Below are 15,928 nucleotides of genomic sequence, written 5' to 3' on the forward strand. Positions count from 1 at the left end.
AACTTAGCCAATCAACTGGTCCAAAGTCCTATTCCCATAGAGAGGGAAAATCAAGCCCAGTGGGAACAAGCTGTTTGGTATATGTCAAAGCCACATTTCTGCTACTCTCAACAGAACCCACTGAAGACCATTCCAGGAGGTGAACAGCTAAGGGGCTTAAAAGGTTGAAAGGAGTGTATATGTATCTGAAATTGGTGGATTATTTCAAATTTCATTTTAATTTTCAAGAATGGTGGGGGAGGGGGCAAGTTAGGACCAGCAATACTGTTAATTCTGTATAAGAGGTGAAGTGAAAATCAATTACTAACAGATTACTGCCCCAACCCTGGCTCTCCAACAGCTGAAACCAACGTCCACCCCTAGAGTTTGCTGGCTTCTCAAATAATGTAGACTGTATGAGGAAGACTCCCTGACTAAGCCATACATTACAAGCTGGGCTGCAAAGAGAAGTCTCAAGTATGAGATCATGATTAAAATATTTTTCATCTTAAAGAAGACTTGAATTGCCAGATCCAGTTCTAAGAAGCCACCAGTGGGATTGCCTAAATGGGAATCAATGGAACTTATGGTCAAAATTTTGGGAACTGGGGGAAAAAAATACCAAGATTTGACCACTGAGGCCTCAAGGCCATATAGATAGATAGGAAAAAGTCAGAATGCAAATTAACCAGGAATGGTTTTCCTTCGTTACTGGGAAAACGTGGATTCCTTTTTTCTTTACTGGGAAAAATCAAATCTAAACAACTATAAAGAAGGGAATGAACAAAAGCCATTTTAAAATAAAATAAGCCTAAAATTTGGCCAAGAGCCACTGAGTCTTCCTAACTAACTGTCTTTAAGAGCTCAAAGACGCAAACTCCTTTCTCCTCCACTTTAGAAGGCAGATAAGGAAAACAGGGAACCAACTGCTTCAACATCACTGATTTTCAGTCAATTTCCCCAAAGAGGATGGTGCTCAGAAGCAAGTCTCACGGAAGAGGGTGAGTCTGCTCTACCAAGGACTCTCTTCTGCCATGTCACGGGACTGTGTCAGACTGCCACTTTACACCGCTGGGAAGGAAGAGAGAGCTATAACCTCAGCTATAACCTCAGGAGAACAACTGCAAATGCCTACAGGCAAAATCATGCTAATTCCAGGTGGAAGAGAGGGCTCTAGGGCCACTGTTCAGTGGCGCTGAACACTACTGGGACTGCAATGAGTCAGCAGAAATCCTACCTGACATTCCACACATTAGGACGGCATGAATAAGGACTGCCTTGCCTACCTCCCGAGAAACCTGTACACAGGTCAAGAAGCAAGTTAGAACTGGACATGGAGCAACGGACTGCTTCAAACTTGGGAAAGGAGTATGTTGGTTACATGTTGTCCCCCTGCTTATTTAACTTCTCTGCAGAGTACATCATGAGAAATGCCAGACCGGATTAATCACAAGCTGGAATCAAGACTGCTGGGAGAAATATCAACAACCTCAGATATGCAGATGATACCACTCCAATGGCAGAAAGCAAAAAGGAACTAAAGCGCTTCTTAATGAAGGTAAAAGAGAGTGAAAAAGCTGGCTTAAAACTCAACATTCAAAAGCCAAGATCATAGATAGCATCCAGTCCCATCACTTCATGGTAAATAGATGGGGAAAAGGTGGAAGCAGCGATACTGGGCTCCAAAATCACTGCGGCCATGACATTAAAAGATGCTTGCTCTTTGGAAGAAAAGCTATGACAAACCTAGACAGAGTATTAAAAAGCAGAGACACCTCTCTGACAACAAAGGTCCACGGAGTCAAAGCTATGGTTTTTCCAGTAATCATGTATGGATGTGAGAGCTGGACCATAAAGAATTACCAGTTAATTAAAAAAATGTTTTCCTCCTCTAAGCTTTTAAAACGCTAACTCATGTAACTCCAGCAGAGTTAGTCCCTTCTAAGACTGTAGTCCTTAAACTGTCAGTGTCACAAAAGCAAGGAAAGTCTGTGAAGGTGCCCCAGACTAATGAGAGCTGACACCTGATACAACATTTGACCTGAGACTGGGCTCTGCACTGCAGGTGGAAAATTATAAACGAGACTGTTGAGCTGAATGGCCAAACTGGAGTCCAAATTAGACAGCGGTATTGTAGCGATGGTAAACCTATTTACCTTAACATTGTATTTTGCTTACAAAAGAGAATATCCTTATTCTTAGGAAATACACACTTAGTATTTAGCGGTTAAAGACCATGCTGTATGAATCTTAGTCTGAAATGGCTCAGAAAAAATATTACCTTGTGTTATACGTAAATATATATAGAGAGAACTCTCACGATGATAAAGCACATGGGGCAGAAACAGTACACAGTGGTGAATCTCAGCATACAGGCATTCCTCGTGCTGCTCTTACCCTTAAAATTTTTCAACTCTTTGAAATTAATCCCCCCCAAAAAAGTTTAAAAAATGGTTCCTTTAAAAGCTTTGCAATCTGAGACAACCTGTAGTGCTTTGGAAAAACACTGCCCTGTGCTAATATTCCAATGTCCACTCCTCTGAGCGCACCTTGCTCAGTTCTGAAGCCCATGTGCGCACACGCTAGGTTGTGGTCCTTGCTGAGATCATAGAGGGGCTGGCAGTGCAGTCTCTCATGACCTGAGTCTCAGCAGCTGCAGGACCTCCCCTAATCCATGTTACTAATACTAACTGAACTGACTCAGAAGAGCTCTCCACAAACCCCAGTGCCCTCCAGCTGCCCAGAGGAGGGCACAGGGTGAGGCCAGCCCAGCGCCCAGACAAACAGGCATGAGGAGAACCTCCGCTTACGCTAAGTTCCTAAGGAAGAGCCCAAAAGTAGACAAGCAGCCTCACAGAAGACACCCCCTCTCCCCGTTCCCGACAAGGAGTGCAAAGGTTCTACTCGGGCAAAGAACGGTCACAAGGGCCTCTGAGAGCTGCCTACTTTGGAGAGCTCTCAGGATTGAAAGGAGAGGGAAAAGCAAACACAGAAATCAGTCAAAATAGCAAGTCTGATGTATTACACAGGGGCTGAAAGCTGGAGGGATTCTCACACCCAAATAAAGCTACATAAATGAGGTGTTCAGGGACTTCCCCTGGTGGTTCAATGGTCAAGACTCTGCGCTCCCACTCCAGTGATGACAGGTTCAATCCCTGGTCAGGGAACTAACATCCCACATGTACAGTGGCACCCCCCCCCGCCCAAAAAAAAAATTAGGAGTTCAGGCTTTCAAGTACAGTACATTTAGATTGCCGCCAATGGACCAGCAAAATGTAGCCAGAGGGTGGAGCCTCCAAAGCCTTTAGCCTGGGAAACTGAGATCTCCTAAGCAGGCCCTGGGATGGGAAGGCCCAGAGCCTTCTGAGCTGCCATGAAGCAGGAGCTTGCCTACAGTTATCATTTCTGCAACTCTAATGAAATATTTAAAACACAAATGGAAATTGTATGCCCTCTGGGCAGGGCAAAATTAAATACTATGACTTTTCTTAGCATAATTTCTAATAACTGTGTTAAGTTACCAGAGTAAGTATTACCCTATTTTAGAGATGGGGAAATTTAAAGACTCTCGTTACTGTGCCTCAGGCCAAATACTTAAGAATTATGCTGTGCTTAGTCACTCAGTCATGTCTGACTCTTTGCGACCCAATGGATTGTATAGCCCAACAGGCTCCTCTGTCCATGGAACTCTCCAGGCCAAAATACTGGAGTGGGTTGCCATGCCCTCCCCCAGGGGATCTTCCCAACCCAGGGCTCAAACCCAGGTCTCCCACATTGCAGGTGGATTCCAGATTCTTCACTGTCTGAGCCCCCAGGGAAGCCCATGAATACTGGAGCATGTCGCCTATCCCTTCTCCAGGGGATCTTCCTGACCCAGGAATTGAACTGGGGTCTCCTGCACTGCAGGCGGATTCTTTACCAGCTGAGGTTTTAGGGAAGCCCAAGTTAAGGATTACTAATACTTTAAAACAGAGAAGGTATAACTGGGACTCTCAGCAACAGCCAAGGACAACGCTTATCATGAGAAACCCCTGAATTTGCGTGCAGGGTTTTGAGTATTTTTCTGAGAAGACAGGCTGTAGAATTCTGTTTGTCAAAGGGATTCATATATTCCACCCCATAAAGATTTAATTATTTCTCAAAAATAATAAGTCAAAAATTTTTTTACCACAAGTAGAATTTTTAAAGTTTTATAATAACAAATATATAATCCGTATCATAAAGGAATTTCACATTAACCTTATGAATTAAAAGTTTCTTGCTTAGGAACTGCCAACAGTGAAACCACACAGACACAATAAGGTATTTCCTATTAAAATGGTGTCCAATCAGTATTAACTTTATCACACCAGCACAGAGAACAAACGAAAAGGAAACACAGCCCATCTAAATGTGCTCCTTGCTTAACTGCAACAGAACACCAAATGCCTCTATGTTTGGGATTTGTGCACATTTTTAAGAAAAAAAATAATTATGGGGCTGATAGGGCAAATCAGATGGAATAGCTGTGGTATGCTCTGAAAAGCAGCCCAACGTTTAACATTTGAAAAACTAAAAACTTCAAAAGCCACTGCTGTTGCAGCAGACTCAGAGAGACAGGAAGCCAAGACAGCAAGAGACAGAAGCGGACGCTGGGCCCAGGGCGCACTGCAGACACAAGGCAGGCAGGCCCACAGACAGCCGCACGCGCCAATGCCCCAGGCGAGGACCACCCCAGGGGAGACTTACTGTTTCTTCAGCTGCCTCTGGCCTCTTCTCTTTGGGCTCCCACTCTCAGACCCGCTACTTGCCTTCAGGGTGTGAGGGGGGAAAAAGATCAGAGACTTTAGTTCACAGTTCTCAGGACAACACAAGCCCCGGTTCCACAATGTACTCAATGCAACATTACTCAATACGAGCTTTCAGACAGAGAGACACCTAAGCCTCTGTTTGGTGGTGTTCACTCTTTCGTTTTGAAAATTAATTTGTCTCTTACTGCTGAGTTACCTGTAACGCCAAGAAGTATTTCTTTCAGCCTGACTTCTGAAAGAACATAGTCTAATAAAATTTTGTGATGAAGGAAACATCCCATATCTACAGTGGCCCACTGAGCAGCCAGCAGTCACACATGGCTGAGCCCCTGAAATGTGGCTGCTGTCACTTAGGAATGGACTTTTCATTTTACCTAATTTTAACTAACGCACATTTTAAAAGACCCATGTCTAATGGCGACCACACTGGGTCCTGATATAGAATGTCTGGCACGAAAACGCCACACAACATCTAGTGTGCCTTTAAAGGTGGTGACTACGAACCTGCTTCATTTCAGACTCAATAAAGCGCTTGTTCAATCGCGAGCCAGCTGTACTCTTGCTGACAGCAGCAGAGCAAGCGATTAGTCACGGACGTTTGAACAAGTCTTTTCCCCACATGGTAAACAAATCGGCAAAATATTCCAATTTCTGTTGGTCCTGTGACCTACCAACAATGTGTTAATTTATATACAAAAGGGAAAAGGTATACGCACCATGTGCTTGGTTATAACAAACATGGGAAAAGAAAGCTAACTAAGGTTAACCAGCTCAGAGGTCACTCAAAGTAAAACACCATAAATGCTGCGCATGTGTTATGGCCAATCACACTTTTAAAGTCTACTTACTGCCCCAAACTCATTAACCTTTGGCTACTAATATTTAACTGCCATCAGTGGGATGCTACATAGTTAACAACAGCAAAGTCCTCCAAAGAATGCAGAGGGGACATTTCACTGAGAGACCAGAGAACACATCTTCAGAATGTAGTCTATGAACCTAACAGAGTTAAAACAGAGATTTTCCCCAAAAACTTCACACAAACTGAGGGAAGGTCTGATTCTATAGAGACAACAAAATCCAATATATAACACTAATTTTTAAAATCAACCTTTTCAATCTCAGAAAGTTTGATCAGAAAGTAAATAGGCATTCAACATTTTATATTGCACATTAAAAATGAACTCGGAAACCAAATTTTAACAGTTTAGGTAAAATAAAATAATTACTTAAGCACTCTCCCTTGCTCAGCAGTAAATCTGAAACGACTTCCACTGACTGTCACCTTTGCTTAGTGACCCAGTTAACAAAATCGAGAATTTACAAACTCGACGCTTTAAACAGTAAACCTCTTGCTATAATCAACTGCACTATATGAGAAACAAACAGACAAAAATTCAAGGGCAGTTTTATATAACACTCTACTAAAGCACAGTTTTATACAATACTCTACTAAAGCACACACTATGACATGATCTTTCTGGTCATTTTTTTTTAAAGCCACGCGTGGCTTTTCAGGCTGTACTAGGTTTAAAAACTTGCTTTCTGGTCACTTAACTCCCATGGCCTGAAGTTCATGGTAATACAAACCAGAGTCAGAAACGATGAGGTAAGATAAGGAGTGTGATCTTATCCCCTTAAAACATTGTTTTTTCTTACCTCCTCCTTAATATTAAATCGTGACGGTTCTTGTCTGCTTCGGTTTGACCGCCTAACCCCATAAACATCAGGATATTCTTCCCACATCTGTAAGATTAACAGACTACACATGAATCTTTTTTTCTTGACCCCCATTTACTATTTACATTATTGGAACATATATTTCCATTTAAGTGAATTCCAATAACTAAATATCAAAGGGGTTGTTTTGTTTAATGAGACAATAAAGGACCATCTTTAAAAAGAATAAAGCATATTACCCTAGAACTCATTGAAGTTGTGACAATGACTCTTCATCACTACATGGCTATTAAACTAGAAAGTACGCTGCTTATCCATTGTCAAAATATAAACTTACAGTTGAATAATATAGAGACATAAGAGAACAATTGTTTCCACTAAAAAAATATTTACTTACGAATTTTAAGTCCCTAATGCTTTCAATTTCAGCTTTGACTGCATAAGACTCATCTGAGAAACTCAAATAAAATCAAAAGAGCCCCACCACCAACTTTCTGTTAAGTAAGAATCAGTTTACTTGTATATATTTAAAAATTCCTCAGGATGTGCAAGATGTCAGAAACAGTCAAAATTCAGTATTTCGAACATTCAGCTTGAGTTCTCAAAATGAGACCCACTGGCACCCTTGCTCCAGCACACTCCATTTCACTAACAGTATTTAACCCTTTGCCTTTAAGATCTGATTTTGGCCTCTCCTGCCTTCCAAGATGGCCTACACTGTTTCTATGGAGTGTATATCTCCCCAAATAATCCTTCTTTCACTTTAAAAAACTCAAATTAACAACTCAAAAGGAAAAATACAAAAGGCCCCCCCTTTTCTCCCCATTGCTCTAAGGATTCCTCTAACCCCCAGTCTCTCTCTTCTTCCCGCAGGTAATGGCTGATAAGTATGCTGTGTGTGAGTGAAGTGAAAGTCATTCAGTCGTGTCCGACTGTTTGCAACCCCCTGGACTATATATACAGTCCATGGGATTCTCCAGGCCAGAACACTGGAGTGGGTAGCCTTTCCCTTCTCCAGGGGATCTTCCCAACCCAGGAATCAAACCGCAGTCTCCTGCATCGCAGGAGGATTCTTTACCAACTGAGCTATGAGGGAAGCCCATGTTGTGTGTACTTTTAATGAAATCAATCACCTGTAGGCAAAATGAATTTAAAAGACTGTGGAACACTGAAGTGAAGATGCACAACAGAGTTAAACATTTAGAAGAGATGCTTGAAAGCCAAGATCAGAAGGCTGGATTTGCCACTGAAATACGGGAGGCAGCTAATGTCATGAAAATATTTGGAGTGAGGCAAGAGAAGCCTCGGGCTGTGGCTCATCATGAAATGTGTGGAAACTGGACCCCTAAAAAGACAAAAATGATGAAAGACGATTCAGGAACACAATATGTCACAAAGTCAAGGGAGGACATAATCAACAGTATCTTAAAAAAATATATACCCCAGGAAAGCCAAAGAAAAACAACCCCTCCAAAGGTAACAAGCATGGTGTTCTAGGAACAGGCATTTCAGAACGAGAAGCCATATAACCATGTAGCTCAGTGTCCTCAGTTTACAAAAGGGAAGAATCCTTAACCTTAAAATAATATAGTGGCTCCACAGGAATTAGTGTTTATTAACTGGGTGAATTCTTTAAATGGTAATACATTAATTAGTTCTACCATTTTAAAATATTAGGCATTCAGGCTCACCTGTTGGGACTTTATTACAACATACACTGTAATGTGTACATCCTAAAATCATCTTGTGTTCCCATCTGTCCTTTTGAGGGGTGCTGCTGCTGCTGCTAAGTCGCATCAGTCTTGTCCAACTCTGTGCGACCCCAGAGATGGCAGCCCACCAGGCTCCCCTGTCCCTGGGATTCTCCAGGCAAGAACACTGGAGTGGGTTGCAATTTCCCTCTCCAATGCATGAAACTGAAAAGTGAAAGTGAAGTCGCTCAGTCATGTCTGACCCTTAGCTACCTCATGGACTGCAGTCCATGGATTTTCCAGGCAAGAGTACTGGAGTGGGTCGCCAGAGCCTTCTCCCTTTTGAGGGCTAGTGATACCTAATTCAACCCTTCAATAAAAGCTACCATTTGAAAGAGAAGAGTGAACAGAAAACAAGGAGCGTTCTTTTTGTAAAGTCATGACCTAATCATTCTAGCTGGCTAGTACATCCATCCAGTATCTATTAACTTCTTAAAATTGATAACCTTAACTTTAATATTTCTGCCTAAACCTGTACTTCCATGGTGACATGCAATCTTAATCCTGTCTCTCTCATATACATATGTATATTATACACACACACATTTATTTGGCCTTACAGTTGATTCCCAGAATCCCAGTCAACATGACTTTAGTAAAGTTTTAAACACCCTGTGCAAGTTGTGGTTTCTATAGCTTGCTTTACTCTCTGCAAGTAAGGAACTCGTCACTGTACAGAATAAAGTTGAAAAAGATGGCCAAACAGGCCTTCTACAGGCAAATTTCTGAGCTGAATGACACTCAGAGAAGATACTCTAAGTGGTACCTTCCATACACAGGGTCTCTCTGAAGTAAGTCACCACCTGAAATGTCCCTTGTGAAGGGTCTCCACATACTGAGAGGCAACACAGCACAACCCCTGAGTGTCTGAAAGTCCCTTCTCTGGTGATGAGTTAGCTAGTAAGGACAGTTTTCATTTCCCTGTCCCTAACACTACAACACTACCAGCATTCCCCAACCTCCCACCAATCCTTCAGGGCCATTTAACCTTAAGCGATGACTATACTGGGAACAGAAAAACTGAAATAACAGTTAATCTCAATTCTGCCAACAGTTAAAAGCCACTTTTTTTTTTTTTTTTTTAAATTTCAGGATTGCTGAAGCTAGTCTATGGAACTTGCAGGCAATTTAAAATCGTTTGTGCTCCTGGGAAGGTCTCTTGTGTGCAGACACAGATTTGTATCTTAGAAGAAAAACTGATTTCTCATAAAGCTTTCTGCATAAGACATTTTTAAATTTCTAAAACCAATTTTTAAATATTTTTAGTGATTCTAAACTTAATTCTCTCAAATTAGAATTTCAAAAGATCAGCCGCATCTCAGGACTACCTAGACCAAGTCATTATTTTTCCCCAAAGGAATGCATCCCAATGTGTGGACATCAGTGAGAAAATTCTATGCAACTCACTTTTTACCTTTTTGCATTCTCTGCTGGAAAATTCTTGTTAGGCGAAGAATATCTACATTGCCTAGGTAAAGATAATTTCTTTTCTGTGAGGAGTACTTCTCCTTCTATTCTTTAATAAAATAAAACACCCCTTGTTCTTGGACTGGAATCATCCATCAAACTACAACTGTATTTCACAATCATCTGTGAATGATTTTCTCTGGTATTACTCACTATTGTGCTAAATATATATATATATTTAACCATCTTTTTTAAATGCTAACAATCAAAACAACAAAAATGTCTCTCTGCCCTATATGATGATGGTTCATGTAATTATTAATATTTTCCTCATAGCCCTGTGTCTAACTAGTAGAGCAGAAAGCAGTCCCCATTTAGATCCAGAGAGAGAGTATTACTAGAAAAGGCAGCTGCAGATGAATTTTCATTATCAAGACACACTAAGGAGCTTCCCACAGGAACCCAGAGGTCTGCTCTCTGGTCCAGGCTCGAGGCACACTTGTACTGTTCAGCAAGGCTGATACCTTCTTCACATCAGCTATCCGTTCCTTCTTAGAGGCTGGTTTCTCTTTGGCTTCTGGAAGGACTGGCTGGGACTTGGAACCTGCCGATTCACTCTCAGACTCCGACTGACTCTCCGAAGATTCAGAACTACTATTTGACTCACTGCCATGGCCACTTCCTGGATCGCTGCCCTGCTCACTCTCCGACTGGCTGCCTGAGTCTGAACCCGAAGCTTCTTCAGATGCTGAATGACTTAATTAAAAAAAAAAAAAAAAAAAAAGATTTAAAAAAAATTTAAGAACTGCCACATAAAGCGGTTAAAAAAAAAATCCTAGCATTAATATGACAGCAGATAGGAATTTGGGAATACAAGATCAAAATTTTCAAACATACTTTTCTATTATTTGCAAATAATGTCACTAGTGCCATTCTCAACATCCCTGACACCTGACAGCTACCATTTCCTGACTTATTTGTATGATGCCATATGCCACATGCCACGTAATTTATATAGATTAGCTCTTTGAAAAAGTAAAATAAAACGGGGGATATTATTTTGTCCTTCACTCAGACGAAGAAAAACTGAAGCTTAAAAGTAGTTAACCTCCCTCCTCCCGACCTTCTCCCTGACCGGCCGCACAGGAGGGAGGCAGATGACAGATGAGATCGCCAAGGCTCAGGTCGCCCGGCCTGGTGGCGACACCATCTTCGGGAAGATCATTTGCAAGGAAATTCCAGCCAAAATCATTTATGATGACGACCAGTGTCTTGCCTTCCATGACATTTCCCCTCAGCACCTACACATTTTCTGGTGATACCCAAGAAACATATATCCCAGACTTCTGCAGCAGAAGATGATGGTCGAAGTCTTCTTGCGCATTTGATGGTTGTTGGCAAGAAATGTGCTGCTGAGCTGGGCCCTATTGAATGGTGGTGAATGGAGGTTCAGATGGGGCCAGTCTGTCATGTTCATCTCCATGTTCTTGGAGGTCGGCAGATGAACTGGCCTCCTGGTTAAGTGTGCTATAGGGATAATTTTGCCTTCTCTATGCAGTGATCAGGTTTGCAAGTTCCAATATGCTAAACAATTTTTTTTTTGCCTGTGTATGGAGATACTGCAAAAATAATTTTTAAAACCCATACAGAATAAAAGACTTTGTTGCATGGCCTGAAAAATAAAAGTAGTTAAATAATTCTCCAAGATGACACAGGTAGGGTTTGAAACCAGGTACGTCTGTCTGAATCCACTTATTTGTTTATTATTCAGCCCCTCCCTCCTCAAGACAAAGACAAAATCAAAACAAAAGGAACAAACAAACAAGAAAGCAACCAACACAGAACAAAACAAAACCAAGGCAGAGTCACTCAAACAGTAAAAAATGCAATTGTTGCAATTATCCAATCAATGGCTCTCAAAAACAGTCGCAAATTAAAAACATATACACAGTAACCCCAAACCAGAACTCCTGCCCTGAAATTTCCTGCAGGTGAGCCCCAGACCTGCAGACTTAGAAGAAAAGGATAAACAAACAGTCTAGTCCAGTAAAGACTGCCACTGGACTCCCACACAGCCCCAACTTCATCATTCCAAGCCCCCCTCAGGAAAGCACAACAGCAACAGGTAAATGACAGCAGAAGTCACACCAAAAAATAAAACAGAAGGCATGTTCTTCAATGCTAAAAAGAGAGCCAGGGGCACGGCGGCAGGAATGAGGATACTATAAAGAGAAGAGACCTAAATCTGATGGACTCTACAGGGAAAAAAAGAAAAAAAAAAAGGTGGACAGCTCCCCCAGCTCTTCTGCTTAGAACCTATCTATTCATTTAGGAGAGGCAGAGCAGAGGAGGAAGCAAGCAGCAACCCAGAACCTAAAGTAATGCCAACACAAAGGACCTCAGGTCTAGCAACCAGAAGACAAAAGGCACATGGCGGGAAAACCAGAAAGGGATTTTAAAAAGAGGGAGGCTTTTTATCTACCACCACTCCCTTCCACACCAGAAACGAGGTGCTACCATTTGACAGCCGTGTCCACAGAATGAACAGGACAGTACACAGGGAAGGGGCATTGCCCAAATATCCCGTGTGACCCACAGCAAGCAAAATACAGTCAGAGGGGCTTCAGTCGACAAGAGGAAGCAGTGAGGACACAGGGAGGAGAGAGTCTGCCTTGGGAAAGGGAGCAGAAGGGGAGAGCGACTTCACACCTGTCCCAGAGTGGAGCAGATGCCGAGCACCTTACGTGTCTGTCTGGCTTATACGTTCACCAGCACAACACTTATAGGCATTACCACCCTCATGCGGAGGATGAGCGCTGGGGGGCAGTGAGGCAGAAATTCCACCTCAAGGGTGGCTCTAAAAAGCTCACGTTTTATTTCACCACAAGAGTTCAAAGTCCTAGAGACTCAGCCCATCACCCTGAACCCTGTAACAGTGACTCAGTACCTTCAAGGCCCCACTGCATTGACTGACTCCTGGGTCCTTGGCACAGTCAAGTTAACTAGTCCAGGCAACTAACACATCTTAACTCACTTATTCTCCACCTGTGACCACTCAGAAGGTACTCAGCAAGCGAGAAGAAACAAGAAATAACCAGTTATAAAGTGCCGGCTCTGGTCCTCCTGGCGTGGGTCTCCACCCTAGGTAATCTCAGGCCTGCGCCCTCTGGCAACCTATGCCATCAGTCACTGCCAACGTGATGGAGACAATTCAATACCAGTTCCCACGTCAGTGTATACCTGTGTCCATGAATACCTCCTTCTCTTTGAATGGCCTCATAGGATGAAAACGTTTAAATTGTTCCCTTATTAAAGGGACATTTAGGTTATTTTTAAACTGTTCTCTTAACGAATAAGCTACAAATATCATTGATATACTTCCATATCTCTGTATTCCTGAGCAAAATATTTAGATTTTCAAATCGTTCATGATAAAAACTGTGTTTCTGAATATATGCCTCATGTGCATCTGCGTTTGTGTTTGTGTAGGAAAGTGACCTCTGGAAATGTGAGCAGGCATACAACGCCTTTCAGGTAAGAAAAACACATCCACATTTCTATCAGTACATAGCTACGTGCATAAAATCATTTTAATCACCAAACTGCTAACACTGGTTTACTCTATGGGGTGGGTTATTTGAAGTACCTTGTGGATTTCGTGAATTACTTACTTGTGCAATTTAAAAATAAAAATAGTTAACTCTGAAAGTCAAATCCAAGAGAACACATCAAATTTACAACTGTATTTACTTCTGGGGGTTAAGGGAGGCAGATGTATTCTCCAGGAGTTACCATGCCCTCCTCCAGGGGTTCTTTCCAACCCAGGTCTCCCGAATTGCAGGTGCATTTTTTACCAGCTGAGCCACCAGGGACACCCAAGAATACTGGAGTCGGTAGCCTATGCCTTCTCCAGGGGAACTTCCTGATCCAGGAATCAAACAGGGGTCTCCTGCATTGCAGGCAGATTCCTTACCAGTTGAGCTACACAGGAAGCCCTTCAAAACAGTTAACTCTGAAAGTCAAACCCAAGAGAAAACATGAATTTTCAACTGTATTTACTTCTCGGAGTAAAGGGAGGCAGATGTAATCAGAAAATGATATGGACAGGTTTTAGGACTGAGGCTGAGTGGTTGAGTCATAGCCGTTCACTACATATCAATCTTTTTAGTCTTTCAAATTGTTCATAATAAATTCAACCAAGAGTCAAATTCAAGGCAAGGGGTGTAAGAATCCCCAATCATACAGAAAATGAACTAAAGATATGAATGAGAGTAAGACCAAGGGTTTTGTTTTCTTGTAAATCATTTCTGAAACAAGTCAGATTTAATCAACATAAAATAATATTTGGGGAGTTCTTAAAAATAAGCCTTAATAAAGATATAACTCAATTAATTTGCATACTACTTCTAGGAGGACAAGTTCCTAAATATTGAATTAGAAAAAGAATATTTAGGAAAAAACTACAAATATCTCCACATTTAAGATACTGATGACCTAATTATTAATTCAAAGGACATGAAATTTCCTGAAATATTATGAAGATTCACTATTAATGCCTAATGATAATACAAAATACTATCAATATTAAACTGTAGCCTGAGATGTTTAGAGTAAGAGATGTGTAAAGTCCCCATGGCTAGAAAAAAGGACAAATCAAGTTAGAGGGTAAGTAGTCCTTTAACTAAGCTTTCACCTAAATTAAAGTAATAAAATTACCTGAGTTCCAATGGCATTAACAGCTAGCTATAAGGCAATGAAAAATGAATTTGAGAATGATTATCCACCATACATACAGAATTCTCATGAAAAATAAGTTTACCTAAAAATTACACAAAACCTAAGTTGCAGACAAGTTTTGTAATTTTTGATTGAACAATCACAACAATGGAAACAGAATGTATAAATAAACAAAGGGGACTTAAGTCAAAATTGGGAATTGCTGGACTCCAATAGAAAAATACTTATTTAAAAAAGCTTAACACTTCCTGTCACTCACTGCTAAAAAAGATTTGATAACTCTTCAAAATCCCTTTGAAGCTGGCAAAAACACAGAGATTAAATGTGTCTTTACAACAGCTTGTGAAAGCAAGCTGTTCCCTTCTTAATCACCACTTTGGCAAACGACCACAAGAGGGCAGCACGGCGACACTCGACTAAAGAGCAAGCCTGCGGGTCGGCCCAAGAACTGCCGTTCCGGCGCTTGCTGGGCTGTTTATCTCCCTAAACTTACAAAATGGCCGAGGCTGCTTGGCAGAGCTTGTTTTTCTGGCTGGTGGTGGTGAAAGCAAAATCTAGTAAAAACACAAAGCAATCTACACTGGAATTCCATAAAGCTTACTTCCAGACTCTGCACAACCGATAATAAAATTACTAGCACATATGGGGGCTTCCCTGGTGGCTCAGCATCTGCCTGTGATGCGCAAGACCTAGGTTCGCACTTCTGTGTCACAGGTTAACATTCTCCACTAATCTGTACCCTCATTTTACAGAAGAGTTCTCGCCCAAGTATGTGTCTATGTCAACCCCATCCCCACAATCTGAATTATAAAATCCACAGTACTAACTTCTAAGTGGCATTGCTGCCCCTGTTATAATCAGTTAAAGAGATTATTAAACCACCCAGCAAGAGATCCAGGCCAGAACCATTTCAAGGGCGGTGCAGGACAAGTCCTTCTCAATCACTACTTTGTGTCATAAAGAGGATAGAAAGGCAAGGATCATTCAGTCACAAGTTTCTTATTCGTAATAAAAAACACTAGATACAGTTCCTCTAATACGTTGAATCGTATCTTTAAGACCTCCTCCACCTCTGGTTCAAGTCCCATGATTCTGAAGCATAAGCTTACATTTTAAGTCAAGTTCAAAGACAAGAGACTGAGAAATTTCAATGTACACACAACAAAGGATTTATACAAACAACACAGGAAGAATTACATATCAAAGAAAATTCCAATAAAAAACTGGGCAAAGGAAATGAACATGCAATTACAAAAAAACAAACAGCAGAAGCCAGTAAACATTTTAAAAAAAGGTAATTAGGCCTCATTAGTAACTTGGGAAGTATAATTACAACATTAAATTTACACTAATCTGCTCTGCAGAAATCAAAAAGTCTGGTAACGTTAAAGGATGATGAGATAGTAAGGAAAATAGTACTCATATGATTACTGGAAGAGTAATCAGCAGAAGCTTTGAAAACCTACTTTGTGTTATCCAGTTGAGCTAAAAAATATGCATATGAATCATGTGATTCGATCAATCGGTATATAACCTAAACAAATCATGAAATGTGTGCAAGAGGTGGAAAAGTATAAAAATATT

At 41.2% G+C, this 15,928-nt stretch overlaps 1 protein-coding gene and 1 pseudogene across 1 annotated transcript in view; one reads left to right on the top strand and one right to left on the bottom strand.

The window, feature by feature from the left end:
• Positions 1 to 15,928, bottom strand: part of CHD2 (chromodomain helicase DNA binding protein 2) — a 108,408-nt gene that overhangs the window by 80,201 nt on the left and 12,279 nt on the right. Inside the window, exons 2-4 of the mRNA XM_068990884.1 lie at positions 10,132 to 10,363; positions 6,429 to 6,515; positions 4,708 to 4,769 (exon numbers count right to left, since the gene is read on the bottom strand). Coding sequence (XP_068846985.1) covers positions 4,708 to 4,769; positions 6,429 to 6,515; positions 10,132 to 10,363 — 381 coding nt within the window. The remainder of the gene's footprint in view (positions 1 to 4,707; positions 4,770 to 6,428; positions 6,516 to 10,131; positions 10,364 to 15,928) is intronic.
• Positions 10,765 to 11,129, top strand: LOC138095462 (adenosine 5'-monophosphoramidase HINT1 pseudogene; annotated as a pseudogene).

Source organism: Capricornis sumatraensis, chromosome 19 (assembly GCF_032405125.1).
Source record: "Capricornis sumatraensis isolate serow.1 chromosome 19, serow.2, whole genome shotgun sequence".
In the NCBI taxonomy this organism is placed as follows: Eukaryota; Metazoa; Chordata; class Mammalia; order Artiodactyla; family Bovidae; genus Capricornis; species Capricornis sumatraensis.